This window comes from Cucumis melo, chromosome 3 (genome assembly GCF_025177605.1).
Source record: "Cucumis melo cultivar AY chromosome 3, USDA_Cmelo_AY_1.0, whole genome shotgun sequence".
NCBI lineage: Eukaryota > Viridiplantae > Streptophyta > Magnoliopsida > Cucurbitales > Cucurbitaceae > Cucumis > Cucumis melo.
This window is the reverse complement of record NC_066859.1, coordinates 2,319,733-2,341,493: the sequence shown is the minus strand read 5'-3', so window position 1 is coordinate 2,341,493 and position 21,761 is coordinate 2,319,733. Positions and strand designations below refer to the sequence as shown.

Genomic DNA, 21,761 nt, shown 5'->3' with positions numbered 1-21,761 from the left:
AAGTTGGTGATGAGCAATAAACACATAGCATATGAGAAGACAGAAGTTATATCAAACGATCCTTGAGACCAATTCCATGCCTCTTGTGCCTCCCTCTCACTTTCCTTCTTCCCTATAAAAGAAAACTCACCAAACCTCACACCCCTTTAAAAAAAACAATGGATCAGAACAATGGAGGAGGCAACTTCTTTCAAATGCCACTTCACTACTCGAGATACTCGAAGGACTATGAGAACATGCCCAAATGGATCGGAAGCTCGACCACCTTCTCATCGAGTATGGTCTCCCAACACATGGCGAGTTGCCCTACAAACGAATGTTCGCTATGGGCGCTTTCTCTTGGCCCAATAATTTTCACCCTAGTTTTAAAAATCCCTTTCTTCTTAATAAGAAAGTTATGTAGTTATATAGCTAAAAGTTATGTTTAGTTTATAATAATGTTGAAACTTCACAATAAGAATATCTTCTTTTTTTTTTTTTCTTTCTTTCTTTCTTTTTAAAATCAGAATAGAAATATGTTATTTAGTCACTTTCATGTTGATCATGCAATGAAATATGGGATTACAAAGTGTGGTATTTTGATTCTCTTTTTCTTGTATTATATTGTACTTCTTTGTAAAGAGAAAAATAAAGAAAAGCTTCACTTTACCAATGAAGCTAAGGTGTTTGGCACATGGTACAGACAAATATCATTTTTACATATTCGTCAACCTCACAATGTTTTGACGCATTCACTTGCGAAAAGGATTTGAACGAAGGTGCCTTTTGCTATTCCTTTTTTTCCCTTATTTCAAGAGATTTTCTTTGTTGATGTGTGATGTGATGTACTTCTTTAAATTGATTATTTGTTTGTCCTTAAAAGATACAAACGTGAGATAAAAAAGAAAAAAAACATAATTTTATATATAGTTGCGTATATAAGTCAATAGTTAAAATATTAAGATGTGTTTAGGGAGGGTTAAAAGATTATGAGAAAAAGGTTATATAATCATTTCTTTGTTTGGGGGAAGGGTTATCGATTCCCTCGATCATTCCTAGATTATTCCCCAATCCTTCCTCAATCCTTCTTCAACCCTTCTTTATTTATAGTTAATCCATTTAAGTTTAAATACTATTTAATCAATTTTTTTTTCATTTATAATTTAGATACTTATAATTTTGTTAATTTTAATCTTTTTATTTAAAAAACGTAGCTTGTGTTTTGGCTTATGAATTTGGTACAATTACATGAATTTAAAATTTCCATTTCGTCTTTTATTCTTGAATTAGGTTATTCATTGTGATTACACCACTTAACTCTTTTTTTTTTCTTTTGCTCTTGCATTACGAAAACTAGGATTATTTGGTAAATTAAACATACGAAATTTGTGTATTGGTTTTAGAATATGAATTTTAAAAAAATTAATAATTTAATCGCATGTAACGATTACGTAAAAAAGGTTGAAAATAGATATAGTATTTAAAGAAATTACTGCAAATTGTTTTACGAAAACTAGAACAATTTGATAAATTAAATATATAAAATTTTTGTATTTGAGTTAGAATGTGAATTTTTAAAAAATAATAACAATTTACTCACACGTAACGATTACGTAAAAAAGGTTGAAAAAGAACTTCCTATTAAAAGAAATTATGCAAATTGTTTTACGAAAACTAGAACGATTTGGTAAATTAAATATATGAAATTTGTGTATTTGAGTTAGAATGTGAATTTTAAAAAAAATAATAACTTTAGCTCCTTCATTGTTTCATGTAATTGACTTCAGTTTATAACTTTCTTCCTAGAAACTATTTTTTTCTTCGTATATCGTTTCGTTTGAATGAAATTATGTTGTCGGTCATTGGTTTAAATCAATTGTTTAATATAGGCAATTTGTGTATTGTACTTAGAATATCAATTAAAAAACAAAAGTATAATTTATTCGCACGACCCAACGTTAAAAAAGGTTGAGAATAGACGTAGTCTTTGAACAAATTACTGTAAATTTTTTTACGAAAATATGACAATTTGGTAAATTTAATATACAACTATGTATTGAATTTATAATACAAATTTTAAAAAAATAATAAAAGAAAAAAGATTTTTCATAATCTTTTCCACTTAATTCTTCCGAGACAAATATTATCATAACATTACATATTATAATCTTTCCTCTAAACACATACTATCACAGCACTATCCATTCATAATTCTTCCCCTAAACACATACTATCATAACATTACCAATAATAAACCTTCCCCAAACACATATTATGATTATGATAATCCTATCCGCGTAGCTCTTTTCCTCTCCTAATGTGCCCTTAGTGACTAAGAAGAAAGGGAAAGAAGATTTCTTGGAAAAGGAAGAAGTTGGAAGCTAGATTAGACCAGATCGAATTGACTAGATTTCATAGGCTTTTTGAACGAGGATAGGTGGTAGAATTGTCCATCTTGCTTCCCATATTGGAGAGGTGTGAGGCAAGGAGACGGAGTTTACAAGTGGAAATCGTAATCTAGACCAATGCGAAGGATGCTCAAAGAATTGGAGAAGCGACCAAAATTTCCTTAATTAAATATCAATATGAATATAAGTCAAATAACTAAAATATACATTTATTTCGATATTGAAATTTCAAATTATAATAGTAAACGTTTTTAAATTTACACAAGAGATTTTATTCTCAACTTTAGGATTGAAAATTTAAGTGATTTTTTTAAAAATAATGAAAAGACAAAATATTTAGCCTTCAACACAAAAATGTACTAAAGGACAAAAACGTAATAATAAAAGAAGGTTAAAATATAGTTTTTGTTTTTAAGTTTAATATGTCAAAAGTTAATTTTATTTAGATGGATTAAATAATAATAATAATAATAATTATTATTATTATTATTTCAAAAAGTAATTAAAAAATAAATATAATGTAGATTTTGTGTAATTAATTAGGGTATATATAAGCATTTTTAATAGGGAGTAGAGTAGACTTACTTTTCCATTACATCTCAATGATTCCTTTTCCATCACTCATATTGTAATAATTACCCAAAAAAAAGGAAATGGTAAATGAGAAAAATGAGTGAGTGAATGAATATTTGAGGAATAATTTTTTGGCTTTTTTCCCAAAGCCGTGTGTTTCTCTGTCTCTATAGTTGGAAACCTCCATTTTGTAATAAGCAAAAATAACCCTCAGCCTCATGGGCTCGTGGGTCACCTACCTCCGTTTTTAACACGTGGCCTGTTCTCACCTAGTTTGTTTCAAAAAAAAACTCGGTGCAACTCAGGGTGAGTGAGTTCCAATATCAACTTCACTCCCCCTTATGTCCTACATTGGAAAGAAGGAATAATAATAATAATAATAGTAATAATTCATTGCTCAAATTCTCCTAAAATTCTCCTCCTCCGATTCCCATTCCCCATTCCCCATTCCCAATTGCTTAAGTGAAGGAAGATCTGAGATCTGGAAAACTCTGCAGAATTGAACAACAATGAGATCTGATTCCTTAAGCAATGGCGATTCCTTTCGATTTCCTCCCTTCTTCAAGATCCTCTCCTTTCTTTTCGTCGCTGTTACTTTCTTCTACTTTGGTAAGCATTGGTCTGATGGTTACCAGCAGCTTATCTTCTTCTCCACTACTGCCACCACTCAACCTTCTTCTTCTTCTTCTTCCGTTTCACTTTCACCTAACTACAACAAGCATTTCGATATCTCTAATCTCATTGATCGCAATGATACCCAAACGATTCCTGATAAGACATTGAATCTCGACCCAAATCCTTCGCCCTTCAATCCTCCACCTCCGCCGCCTGATTCCGTGCAGAGATTCGGAATTGTGGATGAGAATGGAACAATGTCGGATCAATTTGAGGTTGGGGATTTCGATCCTGAATATGTGGACAACTGGGGGAATTCCACTCAGGTTGATAATGGCGACGGCGGTACTCGGAGTTTCCGGATTAAGAAGTTTGGCCTCTGCCCTCAGAATATGAGTGAGTATATACCTTGTTTAGATAATGCGGACGCAATTGCAAAGCTTGAGTCAACGGAAAGAGGGGAAAAGTTTGAGAGGCATTGCCCTGACGTCGGTGGAGGTTTCGATTGCTTGATTCCACCGCCGAAGGGGTATCAAACCCCAATCCCTTGGCCAAGAAGCAGAGACGAGGTATTTTTCGCTTTAGGATAAATAATTACGGAAATTGAACCATTTGAAACTACTTCAACTAATTAAGAGTTGTTGAAAATAGTTTGGTGTCTTCCTAACCTAGGCTTATGATTGGTTTTAGGTCTGGTTTAGCAATGTTCCTCATACTCGTCTAGTTGAGGATAAAGGGGGTCAAAACTGGATTACCAGAGACAAAGATAAGTTTAGGTTTCCTGGAGGTGGTACGCAGTTTATACATGGTGCGGATGAATATTTGGATCATATTTCAAAGGTAAATGAGACTGTAGTTATGAAAGTTTAGAATAGAAATGAAGCATATGGTGACATGAAATCTGATGTTGTTTCTCTTTATATTGATTAGATGATCCCTGACATTGTGTTTGGTCGTCATACTCGCGTTGTCTTGGATATTGGGTGTGGTGTTGCAAGTTTTGGCGCCTATTTGCTGTCACGGAATGTCATTACCATGTCAATTGCTCCAAAGGATGTTCATGAGAATCAGATTCAGTTTGCTCTCGAACGCGGTGTGCCTGCAATGGTTGCTGCATTTGCAACTCATCGCTTATTGTATCCCAGTCAAGCTTTCGACTTAATACATTGTTCGCGATGCAGAATCAACTGGACTCGTGATGGTACTTTTTCTATTCTATCTCATCCAGTATAATATCCGATTATCACGTAAATATGAACAGGGGTAAGCGTGGAATTTGCTTTGGTACACTATTTAAGAGAGACATTTTCTTTGCTAGAACTCTTCTAGACACTCGCTGGCTATGCATAGCATCCAATTCGATGAGCAGGCGAATACTATTTTATAATTTAATGTTCTTTTCAGGGAACTTAGCCACTTAGGGCTATAACTTAAACTCCCCAATAGTTTTCCATAGTGAAACACTTCTTATTCTTTCTACCCGTGCGGTAAATCATTGTTGTCAAAGATAAACATCACGATTACCCTTTTATTTTGCTGTTCATGAAGTCCTCAGTTATTTCAAACAGGTTTCTTGAAACTCATGTTTCCAATGAGCCAGACATTGTTTAGTTAAATATTTGCAAGGTGGAACTTCGCTCTAAAGTAAATTTACTTTAGTCTTATGGGTGTTGTGTTGATTTTTAATCTTCAACTTGTCGTCTGTAGATGGCATTTTGCTGCTTGAGGTTAACCGAATGCTCAGGGCCGGTGGATACTTCGCGTGGGCAGCACAACCAGTTTATAAGCATGAAGAAGTTTTGGAGGAACAGTGGGAAGGTAACTATTAATTTTCTTAAGATTGCCTGCTGATGATGTGTTTTAGCTTGTGAAATTTGGTCCGGATTGGCAATTCTTAGTTAGCAGTTTAAAATTTTTCACCCTACACTCTTCTTCACTATATTTGCAGTCGTAGTAATAACACCATTCTCTTGCAAGTTATTTTTGTCTCTTAGAGTAAGTAATAGAACCTGTTTGATGCAAGAAGTACGTTTTTGTGCCTACTTTTTGTTAGCTTGGACGAAAGTAACTTAATTGTCTCTGAATTTTCAAGTGTGGTTTATGTGTGTTCTTGTTTCTTTTTGGTTGCCAGAGATGCTCAATTTGACCACCCGACTATGTTGGGAGTTCGTGAAAAAGGATGGATATATAGCAATTTGGCGGAAGCCATTAAATAATAGTTGTTATCTAAATCGTGAGGCTGCAACTAAACCACCACTTTGTGACCAAAATGACGACCCAGACAGAGTATGGTATGAATGCAATTCTAAGGTTATTAGAGATTTGTTGTGTTTTTTTTTCTGTTTTGCTTTCCTGCATAGTTAGTTTATTGATATGCAATTTTTATTTCTAATCTTTGGTTACTTCTTGGGACACAGGAATGTAAATCTGAAGACATGTATCTCTCGTCTTCCAGAGGATGGTTACGGGGGAAATATAACTGATTGGCCTGCACGGTTGCATACACCACCTGGTAGGCTTCAGACAATTCAATACGATGCATACATTTCGAGAAATGAGCTCTTTAAGGCAGAATCTAAATACTGGAATGAGATAATAGACAGCTATGTTCGTGCATTTCATTGGAAGTCATTTAGACTAAGAAATGTGATGGATATGAAAGCTGGATTTGGAGGGTATGTTTATCAGCCACTCTTCCAATGATCTGCAATTTCTTCATTACTCCCCCGATATATGTGGTTAATATCTTGTTCGTTAACAGATTTGCTGCAGCATTGGTCGATCTTAAACTTGATTGTTGGGTGTTAAATGTTGTTCCGGTTAGCGGGTCCAACACCTTGCCTGTTATTTATGATCGTGGGCTCATCGGGGTTATGCATGATTGGTAACATACGAAACTTTTTTCTTATATTGATTATCATCAATCTCTTAGATGCATGTTTTTAACTACAATGATATAAAACAAATGTTGATAATTGGTAACAGAACAAACAATATTGTAACATGTCAGGTGCGAACCATTTGATACATATCCAAGAACCTACGATTTATTGCATGCAGCTGGTTTGTTCTCAGTTGAAAGGAAAAGGTATACAGAATGAATTTGACTTTTTGTTATAGGTCAATGGAGTGAATGTGAAAATCATTGTGTTGGGTACCAACTGTGAAACTGATATGTTTTTCAGGTGCAATATGTCAACCATAATGCTTGAAATGGACAGAATACTGAGACCGGGTGGACGAGTGTATATTCGAGACTCTGTTGCAGTCATGGATGAGCTTCAAGATATTGGGAAGGCCATGGGTTGGCATGTGAATGTGCGGGATACATCAGAAGGTCCTCATGCAAGTTATAAGATCATGATGGCAGATAAGCTCCTCCTAAAAGCATAAAAAAGAAGTGAAAATGTTTTAGCCTCTAAATTACTAACCCCCTATTTAAGGCCAGATTAGCAAAGCAAAGAATATGGTGACCGTCTGTCTTAAGAAGCAATAAAAGAAAAGATGTCTACTGAGAGATCATCATCTCAAAATGGAAGACTTCTGGATGCCCTTGGTTTCTCAATTCCTACTTGTAATCAATCACATGGGTACTCTCTATTATACATCCCATTATAGTTGACAACCACAATAGCTGATTTATAATTCATTCTATTCTGTTATAAATTCTTAGAACTGGCTTCAAAATGAGAGCCAAATTTGTTGTATTGATATTTGTCACCCAATTGTAAACAATTCACTGTTTTGCACGTAATTGTGCATTTGTTGTGTCCAGTGAGAGAGATATGCATACGAGGCGTTTTGATTAACAGAATGAACTTGTAGAACTAATTTGGAACTGGAAAGTGAATTCCATTTATTGCTATCATCATTACTATACTTACCGATTCTTGTGAGTTCAGTTTTATGAACAAATTCAGTGATGGGTTTGAAATGATTCCTGGAAACATGAACAAGTGGATTGTGCTTTGTAATTGTGTTTCTGTCTCTTTGCTTGCAGTTGGAGAACAGATGCAGAATGTTAGAAATAGTAGACTTGGGTCATGTTGAAAGTCCAAAAGTAGTAGACTTGAGTCATGTTGAAAGTCCAAAAGTAGTTGAGATTTACTTTGTTCTAATTTTTTTATTATCTTAATTAGGCTCATGTTGTCTATAAATATTTTTTCTTTTGTATATTTATTATTGTAAGAAAATAATAAAAAGATATCAGCATCGTGGCTTTTCTTTTGTCCTTGTATTAAAGTTTCTGTATAAATTTTCTACCTCTCTACTTTCGATACAGATTTGCGGTCAATATTATGTAAGATGGAGAGGGAGACAGTTGAAATGCTCAGGTTGAGATCAAACAAATGTCGGTGAAATTGTCAATGACAGCCACAGGTATGTATAATATGACTCTGGATAGTTTTGAAGTTCTCGACTTGTTTCTGTCGTGAGGCAGGGTAAGAAGAAAGAAAAAAGGGCTCTCTAAGGAATTCTAGGTTCTTACACTGATAAATAGAAAGGTGTTTGGGAAATTGTTATTTGTTAATGACATAGAAGGTGACATTTTTTGGGATTTTCAACTGCCTTTGTTGTTCGTCTTTGTGTTTTCTTCTGGGCTAGTGGGCTAGTGGGAAAAGCTTCATCTAATTCATAGAACTCACCCCTTAGACCATCCGGAAACAGAAACAACTATTTTTTATAATCATTATTCAAAAATAAAATATTTTCTAATATAAAATTTTAGTTCTAATTTTACTTTTGGTCATTGGATTTTTAAAATATTTTATTTTTTTCCTTTAATTTTGGGTTTAGTTTCTATTTAAAATGTACATTCTTATACTTCAATAAAATTCAATAGGATCAAATTAAAGGTAGGCTCAAAATTTAAGCTTTAAAGGAAACTTTTATCATAAATATTTTTTTTTATATCATATAGTGTGTATTATAATATACATTCTTATCCTTTAAATAAAATTCAATAGGATTAAATTAAAAGTAGGCTCAAACTTAAGCTTTAAAGGAAAATTTTGTTCGTAAATATATTTTTTATATCATATAGTGTATATTATATTATAAATAATCGTTAAAAATAACACTACGAATGTAATATTTATGCTTCATAAAAAAAATCAAATATAATAAAAGTTTGTATTTTAGTTCTTTTTTTTTTTTTTTTTTGAAGTCTAAATATTTTGTTCTTTTGTTATTACTTTTGAAAATCCTCCTATATTATATTTTATATACTTATTTTCACAAAGTGAATTTAACTTTACGACATGAAATACTATATATTTGAATAATTAATTATACCACGTTACATTACTAAATTGAACAATTTATTATCAACAGAATGAAGAAGACAAGACTTTTGATTCCTCTGAAAGATTAATGAACTTAAGGTTGTACATAAGCTGGGTTATTTAAGGTTGTACATCATGTTGGAGGAAAATTATGAGACAACCCAAAGTATTCGAGTTGACAAAAAATGAACCCTATCGATCCAATATGCAAGCGTCAACCTACCTCAACTCAATCCAAAAAAATTGAGTTGTGTCAGTTGGGTTGACGAATTTTTTTTATATGTGTGTGTTATACATTCAAAATTCTAAAGTATACAACACAACGACCGAACTCAATTTTTTTTCCTCCAATTTCTAACCCAACCCTTACGTATTAGGTTGAGTAATCCGAATTGGTCGGGCCAACGGCTTTTTTAGACATTCCAAGTTGAACTTAAATCAGAGTGACTCATCAATATGATCTTTAATGTATTTTATAAGAAATAGTCGTCACTAATATTTTAGAAAAAAATTGAAACAAATAAATGTATATGGAACTAAAGAATAATGGTAATCAAAATTAATGTACAAGTAACTGTTTAAAATAAAAAGAGAAATGTATTTTTCAGAGAATAATACCAAAGTACAATGTAAGCCAAACTCACTGTTACGAGTTTCATAAAAAAAAAAAAATATATATATATATATATATATATATATATATATATAGTAAAGAAATTCTATACGACATATATTGATTGAATAACTTAACCTTTAACACTCAAACAAATAGCTACATATTTTAATTTTCTTTTTCAGTGCATGACACAATGGGAAGTGTGTCAACTTTCAAGGTAGGGTTGTAGTTAAAGATGAGGGCCATACATCCTTAATTCCTTAAACCCAAACGTATATACATATGGGTTCAATTTTATTTTATTTTATTTCAAAACTTTTGTTAACAATTCAACCCCTAAATGAAAAACAACTAACAAAACACCAACAGGAAAAATTAAATAACAAAAAACAAAAACAAATTTCCAACTCAAACTCATGCTACTCTCAAATACGCTTTAGCTAGCAGTGGTGGTGTTGATGATGTGTTCCCAAATCTATAACCACAATGCTAATGTTATCTGAACTATGCTTGGCGATGGCCAACTTTGTGAGTAAAATAGAGGCGTCGGAACATGTTTTGTCAGAGCCGCCGCCCATAGATCCTACTGAGGGTTGTTGTGCTTGCATGCAGGCTCGAACAACGTCGCATGCAGTTTCATTTGTAACGACGTCCCACAAGCCGTCAGTGGCCAGTATGATGAACTCATCCTCCATTCTTCGATCCATTATCACCACCTCCGGCTCTGGTATTACGTATGGTTTTAAAGAACTGTCGCCTATGGCTCTTGACATTGCTAAAACTCCCAACACTCTCGCCCCTTCCCAATAGATCACGTGCCCACCTCCAGATTCTATTCGCGACAATTCATCTGGTCGATCCGGCTGCAAAATTTAACTTCAATTAGTATTGGAAAAAACCTCCATATTTTATTGGAAAACAAAGTATTTTAAAACATTAATATAGAGTACCTTATGGTCGGAGGAGAGAGGGAAGATTCCGGTAGTTTTCCGGGAAAGGACGGCGCGGGAATCGCCGCAGTTGGCGATGATGAGCTTATGAGGCATTAATAACAAAACCAGAGCAGTTGATCCGACGGTGTCATATCGACTAGGAGTTTGGAGTTCGCATCGGCAACTATTATTTTGGGAGGAGGAGGAGGAGGAGCCGGCAACGGCGGCATCTCTCTGTTTAATTTTATTTGCGTACTCCATCACTTCCTCATCCATACGCCTAAAGCTTCTCCTCATTATTTTCTTCCATTCCTCTGTTTCTCCCAATTCCTTTTCATCAATCTCTTCTTTAACTATTTCATGCATTCGGTTCATACAGCTCATCGAGACCTTCAAATACATACAATTAAATAAAATTCAAAGACCCAATTAATCAAAATCATCAATTTCATCATCCACTTCAACAAATTAAAACGGGAAAATTAATGCTCTGTTTACATGAGAGCAGCCATGGCCGTCGAAGACCCCAAAAAAGTGAATGGGAATTTGGGGTAGATTCTTTTGGTTAGTAAAGTAAAGATGAACAGAAACCATATCCTCCATTTCTCTTCTTCTTCCACAAACAGAAGTAACTCCATATTTAACATCATCATCAACAACAACATTATCTTCATCATCATCATCATCATCATCATCATTCCTCTGTCCCCTGTTTTCATGATCTTCATTTTCACACCGCCGTGAAACCGAATGCATACGGCAGCGTTTCCGTCCACCGGATGACGACGACGACGAAGAAGAACGGTTAGAATCATCGGCAGTGGTGGAGGCGTCTTTGAGGTGAAGAAAGTCCATTTTCCGGCAAGGTCGAGATTGTGGCGGAGGAGAGGGTTAGTTAGGAATCACCCGGAGAATTAAACCAAATATCAGCCACTTGAAGTTGGGGTTAAACATCTCTTTTGTAATCTATTGAACTATGCATTGTGTTAAACACCAATTCATTTTGAAATAGAAGAACTGCTCATATCATATGATATTGGGGTTTGAAAGAAAAATTAGAATTTGACCCAATAATTATGTATCTAGAAGTGGCACTTCTTTTGAGAGGACATATTGAAATTGTAAATAGATATATCCTCATATAATTTAATTTATTTAACAATTACAACATACTAGAGAAAGAGGTTCGTTGGAGCAACGTTACAAGTTTGAGTTTAGTTTTTTTAACTCAAATCAATCTTTAGTCCACCAACTCTACAAACTAAGTGTTGAATAACTAAATTCCATTGACCTCAATTGTATTTGGACATTAATCAAAAAATTTCATCTTTTCCTTCTTTTAACGTTTCAAACGATTATACCTCTTAGCCATTATACGTTCTAACAAAAATTATCGTGGTTGACATGCTAAAGCAACCACCTCCGACACCCAACTTCAACAACTAGTGTTTGTGACATGTTTCAACAACAACCACCTTTGAGTACCTTAAACAACAACAGTCAAATATAGTATTTGTGATATATATATATATACTAATGATCATCTCTTCACTTAACTTAACTAATGTGGAGCTTTGATAGTATTTCTAACACCAACATGTGAGATGAGAAGTAAGATGTTATGGAAAGCCTACTTTTTTTGTGCATATTACACTCATTCATTCCACTAAATAGAAATCTCAGCGGTACAAATTGGTAAAGAAAATTGAAATTCATGATTTAAAAGTAAACCATAAATCCTACCTTTCAAAACTTCCAACGGCACAGTGTATACTTTTCTTTAAACAATGATCTATGGAATTATTGAAGATAACTATTTAGAAACCAATAGTAACTAAAAATGGATTTTTGTTTGCTAGCACTAAATAAAAATCCTTCAATTAAAAAAATAATTCTAAATTTTCATACTTGCTTTGAATTGGTTTTGAAATTTGAGAGAGTATATATCCATCTTCTATTTAATAAACCCATAGTTTCATAAATCTTCCATTGTACTTAGATATCGATTGTAATATATTGTAGATAAATTAAGATATTTTATTATATTTTAAATATTTTTTTAAAAAATTTAATTTTATTTTGTAAAATAAATATTATTGTAACGCCCAACATTTTTCGGTTTCCTTTATTATTTTGGACCACTAATAATATTAATATTAAGTGTGGTTATGGGAATTTTAAACTTCTTGGAAGAACCTTGTCTTTTAATTCTCGAGTAATTAAGGTTGAAAATCTTTATTTGGTTTATGATAATAAGTATTTTTGGAAATAATTGGGGAAGTTTTATAAAACTAAGGTTGGTTGGTTAAGGGAGAAATGTGGGGACCAGTTGGGGCTTAATTGGTAAATTCCAAAAGATTGGAGATATAGTAGGTGGTTATTTCTAATTAATTAAAGGAATTGGAAAAAGAAAAAAAAAATAATAAATTCTCTCTTTAAAGCAGCCTCGGGACGCGCACAAGAAAATCAAAAAAAAAAAAAAAGAAAAGAAGAAAGAAAGCTTTTAAGCCGCCGCCGCCGCCGAAACCCTAGCCGCCTACCCACGCCACACGCCCAGCCGCGCCGGAGACATCAAACCAAGTCAAGCCACCGCACGCCGAGGATCAGCTACGCACGCCAGTCGTGTTTGCAGCCGGAACCAGCCGCGCCGCGTCGATCCGAGGAAGGGCAGTCAGCCGCGTCGCGACGCCCCGATCCAACGCTGAGGAGCCGCAGCCGATTCCTCAGCCAAGCCGTGTCCGCAACGCCGTCGTTCACACGCCCAGCCACGCCGCGCCGCTTAGATCCGACGCAGCGCAGCCGGAACGTTCGCCCGCCACGCCGCGCCGCTTAGATCCGACGCAGCGCAGCCGGAACGTTCGCCAGCCAGCCGCCGCGCCGACTGAAATCCAGCAGCTAAGCCTCGCGCGCCTCCAGCCGCCGAACCCGAACCCGGAACCGCCCCGCGCCCGCTCGCCTGAACCTGAAACCGAACCCGCGCCCGTGCCCACACGTGCCTAGCTCTCCCCGCGTGCAAGCCGCGCCGCGCCGCCTGCACTGCAAGCCGAGCCGCGCCTCCTTGCTGACGCGAGCCGAGCCGCGTCTCCTCCCTGATGCAAGCCGAGCCGCCCGCGTAGCTTCCTGTACCGAGCCGAGCCGCGTCTGCCCAAGCCGAGCCGGTCCTGTCTTCTTCCAGCCGAGCCGCCAGGACTAAATTGGCTCCATCCACCTATATTTTGGTAAGCTAATTAATTATTGTGGTTTTTCCGGTAAGACTCCATGCTCGGACGTTAGTTAAATTAATTCGGATCTAAATTAAATTATTTTCCTCAAGGGACGTCTTGGACCAAGAATTTACTGCAGCGCGGGATTTCTTCAGTAGGGGCTCGAGCACTGCAACCTCCTTCTAGGGTAAGTTAGTTCAATTGAGTCTTGAACCGTTGGTCGTTGGCGACCTATTTACGAATTTTGACTTATTAAACAGCTAGGACTTCGTCGCTTGGAAAGCGTACTGCCTCGCGGTTAGGACTCGACAAGTAGATCTCCAGGTAAGAGATTCTACTACTAGTTTCATGTTTGAAGTATGAGACTGTGTATGCCCTATGTTGCATATTGAGAAATTGACAGTATGATGCCTGAAATAAATGTTAGTATGATGCAAATGACGATATAGTTGTGCTATAGCCTGTTATGTGTGGCAAGATCTATTTTTGGTTACGACGAATGTCGGGACGGAGAGTGTAGAAATGATTTATGTGACATGTTATATGCTGATGCCATGTGTATGTATACTGCAATTAGAGTACCTGTTAGCTCGATTCTGTTAGAGTCGTACCTGCATGGGTGTCCTTCGGGATCACCACCTTCTGAGGACTGTGTGGTCCGACGGGACGCCAGTCTAGCATGATATAGACATGACTCGAGTGACTCGACGGGGTCCTCGCATCCCGATTGTCCTAGGTGTCCCCGGGCACCGAAGACCAGAGCTACGTTCCTACGGGAGCGCATGATTGCACGTGTTCGGGAACGTGCCAGAGATTGGGTACCAGTTATCAGGACTCTAACAGGAAGTTAACAGGCACCTAGTGGGACTAGTAGTGGGTCCCTTACTGAGTATTTTTATACTCATTCTCTCCACTTTATGTTTTCAGGTAGAGGACGAGGCAAGGGCAAGGGCAAGCTGGCGAGCGACCCGAAGTGAGACCGAGGAGGGCCATAGGGACTACCGCTTCCGCTTATTTCTTATTTCAGATTTTAGCATTTGAGTTTGAGTACTTTTATTTTCCACTATCTTTTATGTAGATAGGGCCCGAGTAGGATTTCAGAACGTTTTTACATTTTTGCATGACTACCTTATTTATGTTCTTATAAATGAATTTCTTGAACCATATGCTTTTTAATAAATTTTTAGACTTAAACCACTTGTTCTATACTTAGTGATGACTTCGATTCAGCATAAGGAGTTGGGTCGTTACAGTTGGTATCAGAGCACAGTGTTTTAGGTTCTGTAGACTGACCTACGATGTAAGTCACTTTTGTTTTTGGTTTTTACTTCACCCTATGGCTATACGGTCCTTCGGCACTCGCCAGGTATGTCTAAAGCCTTGCTAATGTTAAGATTACAATTTTGCCTGAATAGTCTAAGACCTAGATATAGGGTGTTAAGTTCTTGTGGTGAAAAGTTTGTTGGTGAATTTTAGGGAGAATGCCGCCACGTAGAGGTACACGCCGAGGAGGTGGTAGGGGAGGCAGAGGAGCCGGTCGTGGCCAGCCGGAGGCGCCACCTGTTGCACCGGCAGTCGACCCAAACGCACCGGTCACCCAGGCGGACCTCGCCGCAATGGAGCAGCGTTATCAGGACATGCTGCAAGCTGCTTTGGCGCCTTTCCTTGCCGCCCAGCAGAACCAGGCCGCCCCTGTTCAGGCCGAGGCCGCCCCTGCTCAGGCCCAGGCCGCCCCTGTTCAGGCTCAGGCCGTCGCTCCTCCAGCCCCTGAGGAAGCTCAACCAGTACCAGTTCAACTGTCGGCCGAGGCGAAACACTTACGGGATTTCAGGAAGTATAATCCCAAGACCTTTGACGGATCCATGGACAACCCCACAAAGGCCCAAATGTGGTTGACGTCCATAGAGACTATTTTCCGGTACATGAAGTGCCCAGAAGACCAGAAGGTGCAGTGTGCCGTCTTCTTCTTGGAGGACAGGGGCACCGCCTGGTGGGAGACCGCGGAGAGAATGCTAGGGGGCGATGTAAGCAAAATAACATGGGAGCAGTTCAAGGAGAACTTCTATGCTAAGTTTTTCTCCGCCAATGTGAAGCACGCCAAGCTGCAAGAGTTCCTAAATTTGGAGCAAGGCGACATGACGGTGGAGCAGTACGACGCCGAGTTTGATATGCTGTCCCGCTTTGCTCCCGATATGGTAAGAGATGAGGCTGCCAGGACGGAGAAATTCGTTAGAGGACTCAGGCTAGACCTTCAGGGCATTGTCAGAGCCCTCCGCCCAGCCACGCATGCTGATGCACTACGTATAGCACTGGATTTGAGCCTGCCTGAGAGAGCCGAGGCGTCTAAGGCTGCCGGCAGAGGGTCAGCCTTGGGGCAGAAGAGGAAGGTTGAGACGCAGCCTGACGTAGCACCGCAGCGGACACTGAGGTCAGGAGGTGTCTTCCAGAGGCACCGACGGGAGCTTGCAGCAGCCGGGAGGACTCTGAGAGAGCTACCCGCTTGTACTACCTGCGGGAGAGTCCACGGAGGTCGTTGCTTGGCTGGGAGTGGAGTCTGCTTCAGGTGCAGACAGCCGGGGCACACTGCTGATATGTGTCCTCGGAAACCCTTCGAGACGACACCGCCCCAGCCTTCTGCGGCCCAGCAGGGGAGAGTTTTCGCCACTACCCGGCAGGAGGCCGAGCGAGCTGGCACTGTGGTGACAGGTACGCTCCCAATTTTGGGGCACTATGCTTTTGTGCTATTTGACTCTGGGTCATCCCACTCGTTTATATCCTCCGTTTTCGTTCAGCATGTGGGTTTAGAGGTAGAGCCTTTGGGTAGTGTTTTGTCGGTTTCTACTCCATCTGGGGAGGTCCTGTTGTCCAAAGAACAAATAAAGGCATGTCGGGTAGAGATAGCGAATCGTATGTTAGACGTGACCTTGCTAGTGTTAGACATGCAGGATTTTGATGTGATACTAGGCATGGATTGGCTGTCAGCCAACCATGCAAATATAGACTGTTATGGCAAGGAAGTTGTCTTCAACCCTCCCTCCGAGGCTAGTTTCAAATTCAGGGGGGCAGGCATGGTATGTATACCCAAGGTCATCTCAGCCATGAAGGCTAGTAAACTACTCAGCCAGGGTACTTGGGGTATTTTGGCAAGCGTAGTGGATGTGAGAGAGCCAGAAGTTTCCCTATCTTCCGAACCAGTGGTAAGAGAGTACCCCGACGTTTTCCCAGACGAACTCCCAGGACTTCCGCCTCCCAGAGAGGTAGACTTCGCCATCGAGTTAGAGCCGGGCACTGCTCCTATCTCGAGGGCCCCTTACAGAATGGCTCCAGCCGAGCTAAAGGAGTTGAAGGTCCAGTTACAGGAGTTGCTGGACAAAGGCTTCATCCGGCCCAGTGTGTCGCCTTGGGGAGCCCCAGTATTGTTCGTGAAGAAGAAGGATGGGTCAATGCGCCTTTGTATTGACTACCGAGAGCTGAACAAGGTGACAGTCAAAAACCGCTACCCCTTGCCCAGGATTGATGACCTGTTCGATCAGTTGCAGGGAGCCACCGTCTTCTCCAAGATCGACCTGCGATCAGGCTATCACCAGTTGAGGATTAGGGACGGTGACATCCCCAAGACGGCCTTTCGATCGAGGTACGGACATTACGAATTCGTTGTGATGTCTTTCGGCTTGACTAACGCTCCTGCAGTATTCATGGATTTGATGAACAGGGTGTTTAAGGACTTTCTAGACTCGTTCGTCATAGTCTTCATTGACGACATCCTCATTTACTCAAAAACTGAGGCTGAGCACGAGGAGCACTTACACCAAGTTTTGGAGACCCTTCGAGCCAACAAGTTGTATGCCAAGTTCTCCAAGTGTGAATTCTGGTTAAGGAAGGTGACGTTTCTTGGCCACGTGGTTTCCAGTGAGGGAGTTTCAGTAGATCCCGCAAAGATTGAAGCAGTGACCAACTGGACCCGACCGTCCACAGTTAGTGAAATTCGAAGTTTTCTGGGCTTGGCAGGTTACTACAGGAGGTTCGTGGAAGACTTCTCACGTATAGCCAGCCCGTTGACCCAGTTGACCAGGAAGGGAACCCCTTTTGTCTGGAGCCCAGCTTGCGAGAGGAGCTTTCAGGAGCTCAAACAGAAGCTAGTGACTGCACCGGTCCTGACAGTGCCCGATGGTTCGGGAAACTTTGTAATCTATAGTGACGCCTCCAAGAAGGGACTGGGCTGTGTTCTGATGCAGCAGGGTAAGGTAGTTGCTTATGCCTCCCGCCAGTTGAAGATCCATGAGCAGAACTACCCTACCCATGACTTGGAGTTGGCAGCTGTAGTCTTTGCATTGAAGATATGGAGGCACTATCTGTACGGTGAGAAGATTCAGATTTACACCGACCATAAGAGCCTGAAGTACTTCTTCACCCAGAAGGAGTTGAACATGAGGCAGAGGAGGTGGCTTGAGTTGGTGAAAGACTACGACTGCGAGATCCTATACCACCCAGGTAAAGCAAATGTAGTGGCTGATGCGCTGAGTAGGAAAGTTGCACATTCAGCAGCGCTAATCACCAAGCAGACCCCCTTACTCAGGGACTTTGAGAGGGCAGAGATTGCAGTCTCAGTAGGTGAGGTTACCGCACAGTTGGCTCAGTTGACAGTTCAGCCAACCTTGAGGCAAAAGATCATTGCTGCTCAGCTGGATGACCCTTACTTGGCAGAGAAGCGTCGCGTGGTAGAGACAGAGCAAGGTGAAGGCTTCTCCATATCCTCTGACGATGGCCTTATGTTTGAGGGACGCCTGTGTGTGCCGGAAGACAGCGCAGTTAAGACGGAGCTTTTGACTGAGGCCCACAGTTCCCCGTTCACCATGCACCCTGGGAGTACGAAGATGTACCAGGACTTAAGGAGTGTCTACTGGTGGAGGGGCATGAAGAGGGATGTGGCAGACTTTGTCAGTAGATGCTTGGTGTGCCAGCAGGTGAAGGCACCTAGGCAGCATCCAGCAGGGTTGTTGCAACCCTTGAGTGTGCCAGGGTGGAAGTGGGAGAGTGTGTCGATGGACTTTATTACGGGACTGCCCAAGACCCTAAAGGGCTACACGGTGATCTGGGTTGTGGTCGACAGACTCACGAAGTCGGCCCATTTCGTGCCAGGGAAATCCACTTACACTGCCAGTAAGTGGGGGCAGCTATATATGACAGAGATTGTGAGACTACATGGAGTACCCGTATCCATCGTTTCAGACAGAGACGCCCGTTTCACATCGAAGTTCTGGAAAGGACTTCAAATTGCATTAGGTACAAGGTTGGACTTCAGCACGGCATTCCACCCTCAGACTGATGGTCAGACAGAGAGATTGAACCAGATTTTGGAAGACATGCTGCGAGCCTGCGTACTAGAGTTTTCAGGAAGTTGGGACTCTCATCTGCATCTGATGGAGTTTGCCTATAACAATAGCTACCAGGCTACTATCGGTATGGCACCGTTCGAGGCTCTGTATGGCAAGTGCTGTAGATCCCCTGTCTGCTGGGGCGAAGTTGGAGAGCAGAGGATGCTAGGCCCCGAGTTAGTGCAGACGACCAACGCAGCCATACAGAAGATCCGAGCTCGTATGCTGACAGCCCAGAGCAGACAGAAGAGTTACGCTGATGTACGACGTAAGGACCTCGAGTTTGAAGTGGGAGATATGGTCTTTCTGAAGGTAGCGCCTATGAAGGGTGTTCTGAGGTTCGCGAAGAAGGGGAAGCTGAGTCCACGCTTCGTAGGGCCGTTCGAGATATTGGGGCGAATTGGCCCCGTGGCTTACCGCTTGGCGCTACCCCCATCTTTTGCTGCAGTGCACGACGTATTCCATATCTCCATGTTGAGGAAATATGTTGCAGACCCAACACACGTGGTGGACTTCGAGCCACTGCAGATTAGCGAGAATCTGAGCTACGAGGAGCAGCCTGTCGAGGTCCTGGCAAGGGAGGTCAAGAAGCTTCGCAGTCGAGAAATTCCACTGGTCAAAATCCTTTGGCAAAACCATGGAGTGGAAGAGGCAACGTGGGAGAAAGAAGAGGACATGAGAGCCCAGCACCCCGAGCTGTTCGAGGATTAGAACTTTCGAGGACGAAAGTTTTTTTAGGAGGGAAGATTGTAACGCCCAACATTTTTCGGTTTCCTTTATTATTTTGGACCACTAATAATATTAATATTAAGTGTGGTTATGGGAATTTTAAACTTCTTGGAAGAACCTTGTCTTTTAATTCTCGAGTAATTAAGGTTGAAAATCTTTATTTGGTTTATGATAATAAGTATTTTTGGAAATAATTGGGGAAGTTTTATAAAACTAAGGTTGGTTGGTTAAGGGAGAAATGTGGGGACCAGTTGGGGCTTAATTGGTAAATTCCAAAAGATTGGAGATATAGTAGGTGGTTATTTCTAATTAATTAAAGGAATTGGAAAAAGAAAAAAAAAATAATAAATTCTCTCTTTAAAGCAGCCTCGGGACGCGCACAAGAAAATCAAAAAAAAAAAAAAAGAAAAGAAGAAAGAAAGCTTTTAAGCCGCCGCCGCCGCCGAAACCCTAGCCGCCTACCCACGCCACACGCCCAGCCGCGCCGGAGACATCAAACCAAGTCAAGCCACCGCACGCCGAGGATCAGCTACGCACGCCAGTCGTGTTTGCAGCCGGAACCAGCCGCGCCGCGTCGATCCGAGGAAGGGCAGTCAGCCGCGTCGCGACGCCCCGATCCAACGCTGAGGAGCCGCAGCCGATTCCTCAGCCAAGCCGTGTCCGCAACGCCGTCGTTCACACGCCCAGCCACGCCGCGCCGCTTAGATCCGACGCAGCGCAGCCGGAACGTTCGCCCGCCACGCCGCGCCGCTTAGATCCGACGCAGCGCAGCCGGAACGTTCGCCAGCCAGCCGCCGCGCCGACTGAAATCCAGCAGCTAAGCCTCGCGCGCCTCCAGCCGCCGAACCCGAACCCGGAACCGCCCCGCGCCCGCTCGCCTGAACCTGAAACCGAACCCGCGCCCGTGCCCACACGTGCCTAGCTCTCCCCGCGTGCAAGCCGCGCCGCGCCGCCTGCACTGCAAGCCGAGCCGCGCCTCCTTGCTGACGCGAGCCGAGCCGCGTCTCCTCCCTGATGCAAGCCGAGCCGCCCGCGTAGCTTCCTGTACCGAGCCGAGCCGCGTCTGCCCAAGCCGAGCCGGTCCTGTCTTCTTCCAGCCGAGCCGCCAGGACTAAATTGGCTCCATCCACCTATATTTTGGTAAGCTAATTAATTATTGTGGTTTTTCCGGTAAGACTCCATGCTCGGACGTTAGTTAAATTAATTCGGATCTAAATTAAATTATTTTCCTCAAGGGACGTCTTGGACCAAGAATTTACTGCAGCGCGGGATTTCTTCAGTAGGGGCTCGAGCACTGCAACCTCCTTCTAGGGTAAGTTAGTTCAATTGAGTCTTGAACCGTTGGTCGTTGGCGACCTATTTACGAATTTTGACTTATTAAACAGCTAGGACTTCGTCGCTTGGAAAGCGTACTGCCTCGCGGTTAGGACTCGACAAGTAGATCTCCAGGTAAGAGATTCTACTACTAGTTTCATGTTTGAAGTATGAGACTGTGTATGCCCTATGTTGCATATTGAGAAATTGACAGTATGATGCCTGAAATAAATGTTAGTATGATGCAAATGACGATATAGTTGTGCTATAGCCTGTTATGTGTGGCAAGATCTATTTTTGGTTACGACGAATGTCGGGACGGAGAGTGTAGAAATGATTTATGTGACATGTTATATGCTGATGCCATGTGTATGTATACTGCAATTAGAGTACCTGTTAGCTCGATTCTGTTAGAGTCGTACCTGCATGGGTGTCCTTCGGGATCACCACCTTCTGAGGACTGTGTGGTCCGACGGGACGCCAGTCTAGCATGATATAGACATGACTCGAGTGACTCGACGGGGTCCTCGCATCCCGATTGTCCTAGGTGTCCCCGGGCACCGAAGACCAGAGCTACGTTCCTACGGGAGCGCATGATTGCACGTGTTCGGGAACGTGCCAGAGATTGGGTACCAGTTATCAGGACTCTAACAGGAAGTTAACAGGCACCTAGTGGGACTAGTAGTGGGTCCCTTACTGAGTATTTTTATACTCATTCTCTCCACTTTATGT

General features: G+C 41.1%; 2 protein-coding genes and 1 long non-coding RNA gene across 3 annotated transcripts; 2 read left to right on the top strand and 1 right to left on the bottom strand.

Annotated features, from left to right (window-relative positions):
• The first annotated feature begins 3,224 nt into the window (after positions 1-3,224).
• LOC103485523 (probable methyltransferase PMT11) lies at positions 3,225-7,490 on the top strand. Its single transcript, XM_008443171.3, has 9 exons — positions 3,225-4,144; positions 4,266-4,415; positions 4,506-4,776; positions 5,283-5,393; positions 5,707-5,866; positions 5,993-6,250; positions 6,337-6,459; positions 6,586-6,663; positions 6,761-7,490. Exons 1-9 carry the CDS (start codon positions 3,470-3,472, stop codon positions 6,966-6,968), a joined length of 2,034 nt encoding a protein of 677 aa, XP_008441393.2. The 5' UTR covers positions 3,225-3,469; the 3' UTR covers positions 6,969-7,490.
• A 2,235-nt stretch (positions 7,491-9,725) lies between these two features.
• LOC103485522 (probable protein phosphatase 2C 24) lies at positions 9,726-11,494 on the bottom strand. The gene is made up of 3 exons (XM_008443170.3): positions 10,907-11,494; positions 10,427-10,798; positions 9,726-10,339 (listed from the first exon to the last, which is right to left on the bottom strand). Exons 1-3 carry the CDS (start codon positions 11,261-11,263, stop codon positions 9,917-9,919), a joined length of 1,152 nt encoding a protein of 383 aa, XP_008441392.2. The 5' UTR covers positions 11,264-11,494; the 3' UTR covers positions 9,726-9,916.
• A 9,227-nt stretch (positions 11,495-20,721) lies between these two features.
• LOC127148395 (uncharacterized) lies at positions 20,722-21,761 on the top strand. Its single transcript, XR_007819358.1, has 3 exons — positions 20,722-20,855; positions 20,951-21,027; positions 21,101-21,761. It is a non-coding gene; the product is annotated as an uncharacterized LOC127148395 (long non-coding RNA).

Excerpts from the sequence above, each read along its gene's own strand:
- LOC103485523 (XM_008443171.3), top strand. The coding sequence starts at position 3,470 with ATGAGATCTGATTCCTTAAGCAATGGCGATTCCTTTCGATTTCCTCCC. Across the intron at positions 5,394-5,706 it reads TTTGGAGGAACAGTGGGAAG|AGATGCTCAATTTGACCACC; the intron begins GTAACTATTAAT and ends TTTGGTTGCCAG. Across the intron at positions 6,460-6,585 it reads ATCGGGGTTATGCATGATTG|GTGCGAACCATTTGATACAT; the intron begins GTAACATACGAA and ends GTAACATGTCAG.
- LOC103485522 (XM_008443170.3), bottom strand. The coding sequence starts at position 11,263 with ATGGACTTTCTTCACCTCAAAGACGCCTCCACCACTGCCGATGATTCT. Across the intron at positions 10,799-10,906 it reads ACGGCCATGGCTGCTCTCAT|GTCTCGATGAGCTGTATGAA; the intron begins GTAAACAGAGCA and ends ATGTATTTGAAG. Across the intron at positions 10,340-10,426 it reads CTCTCTCCTCCGACCATAAG|CCGGATCGACCAGATGAATT; the intron begins GTACTCTATATT and ends TAAATTTTGCAG.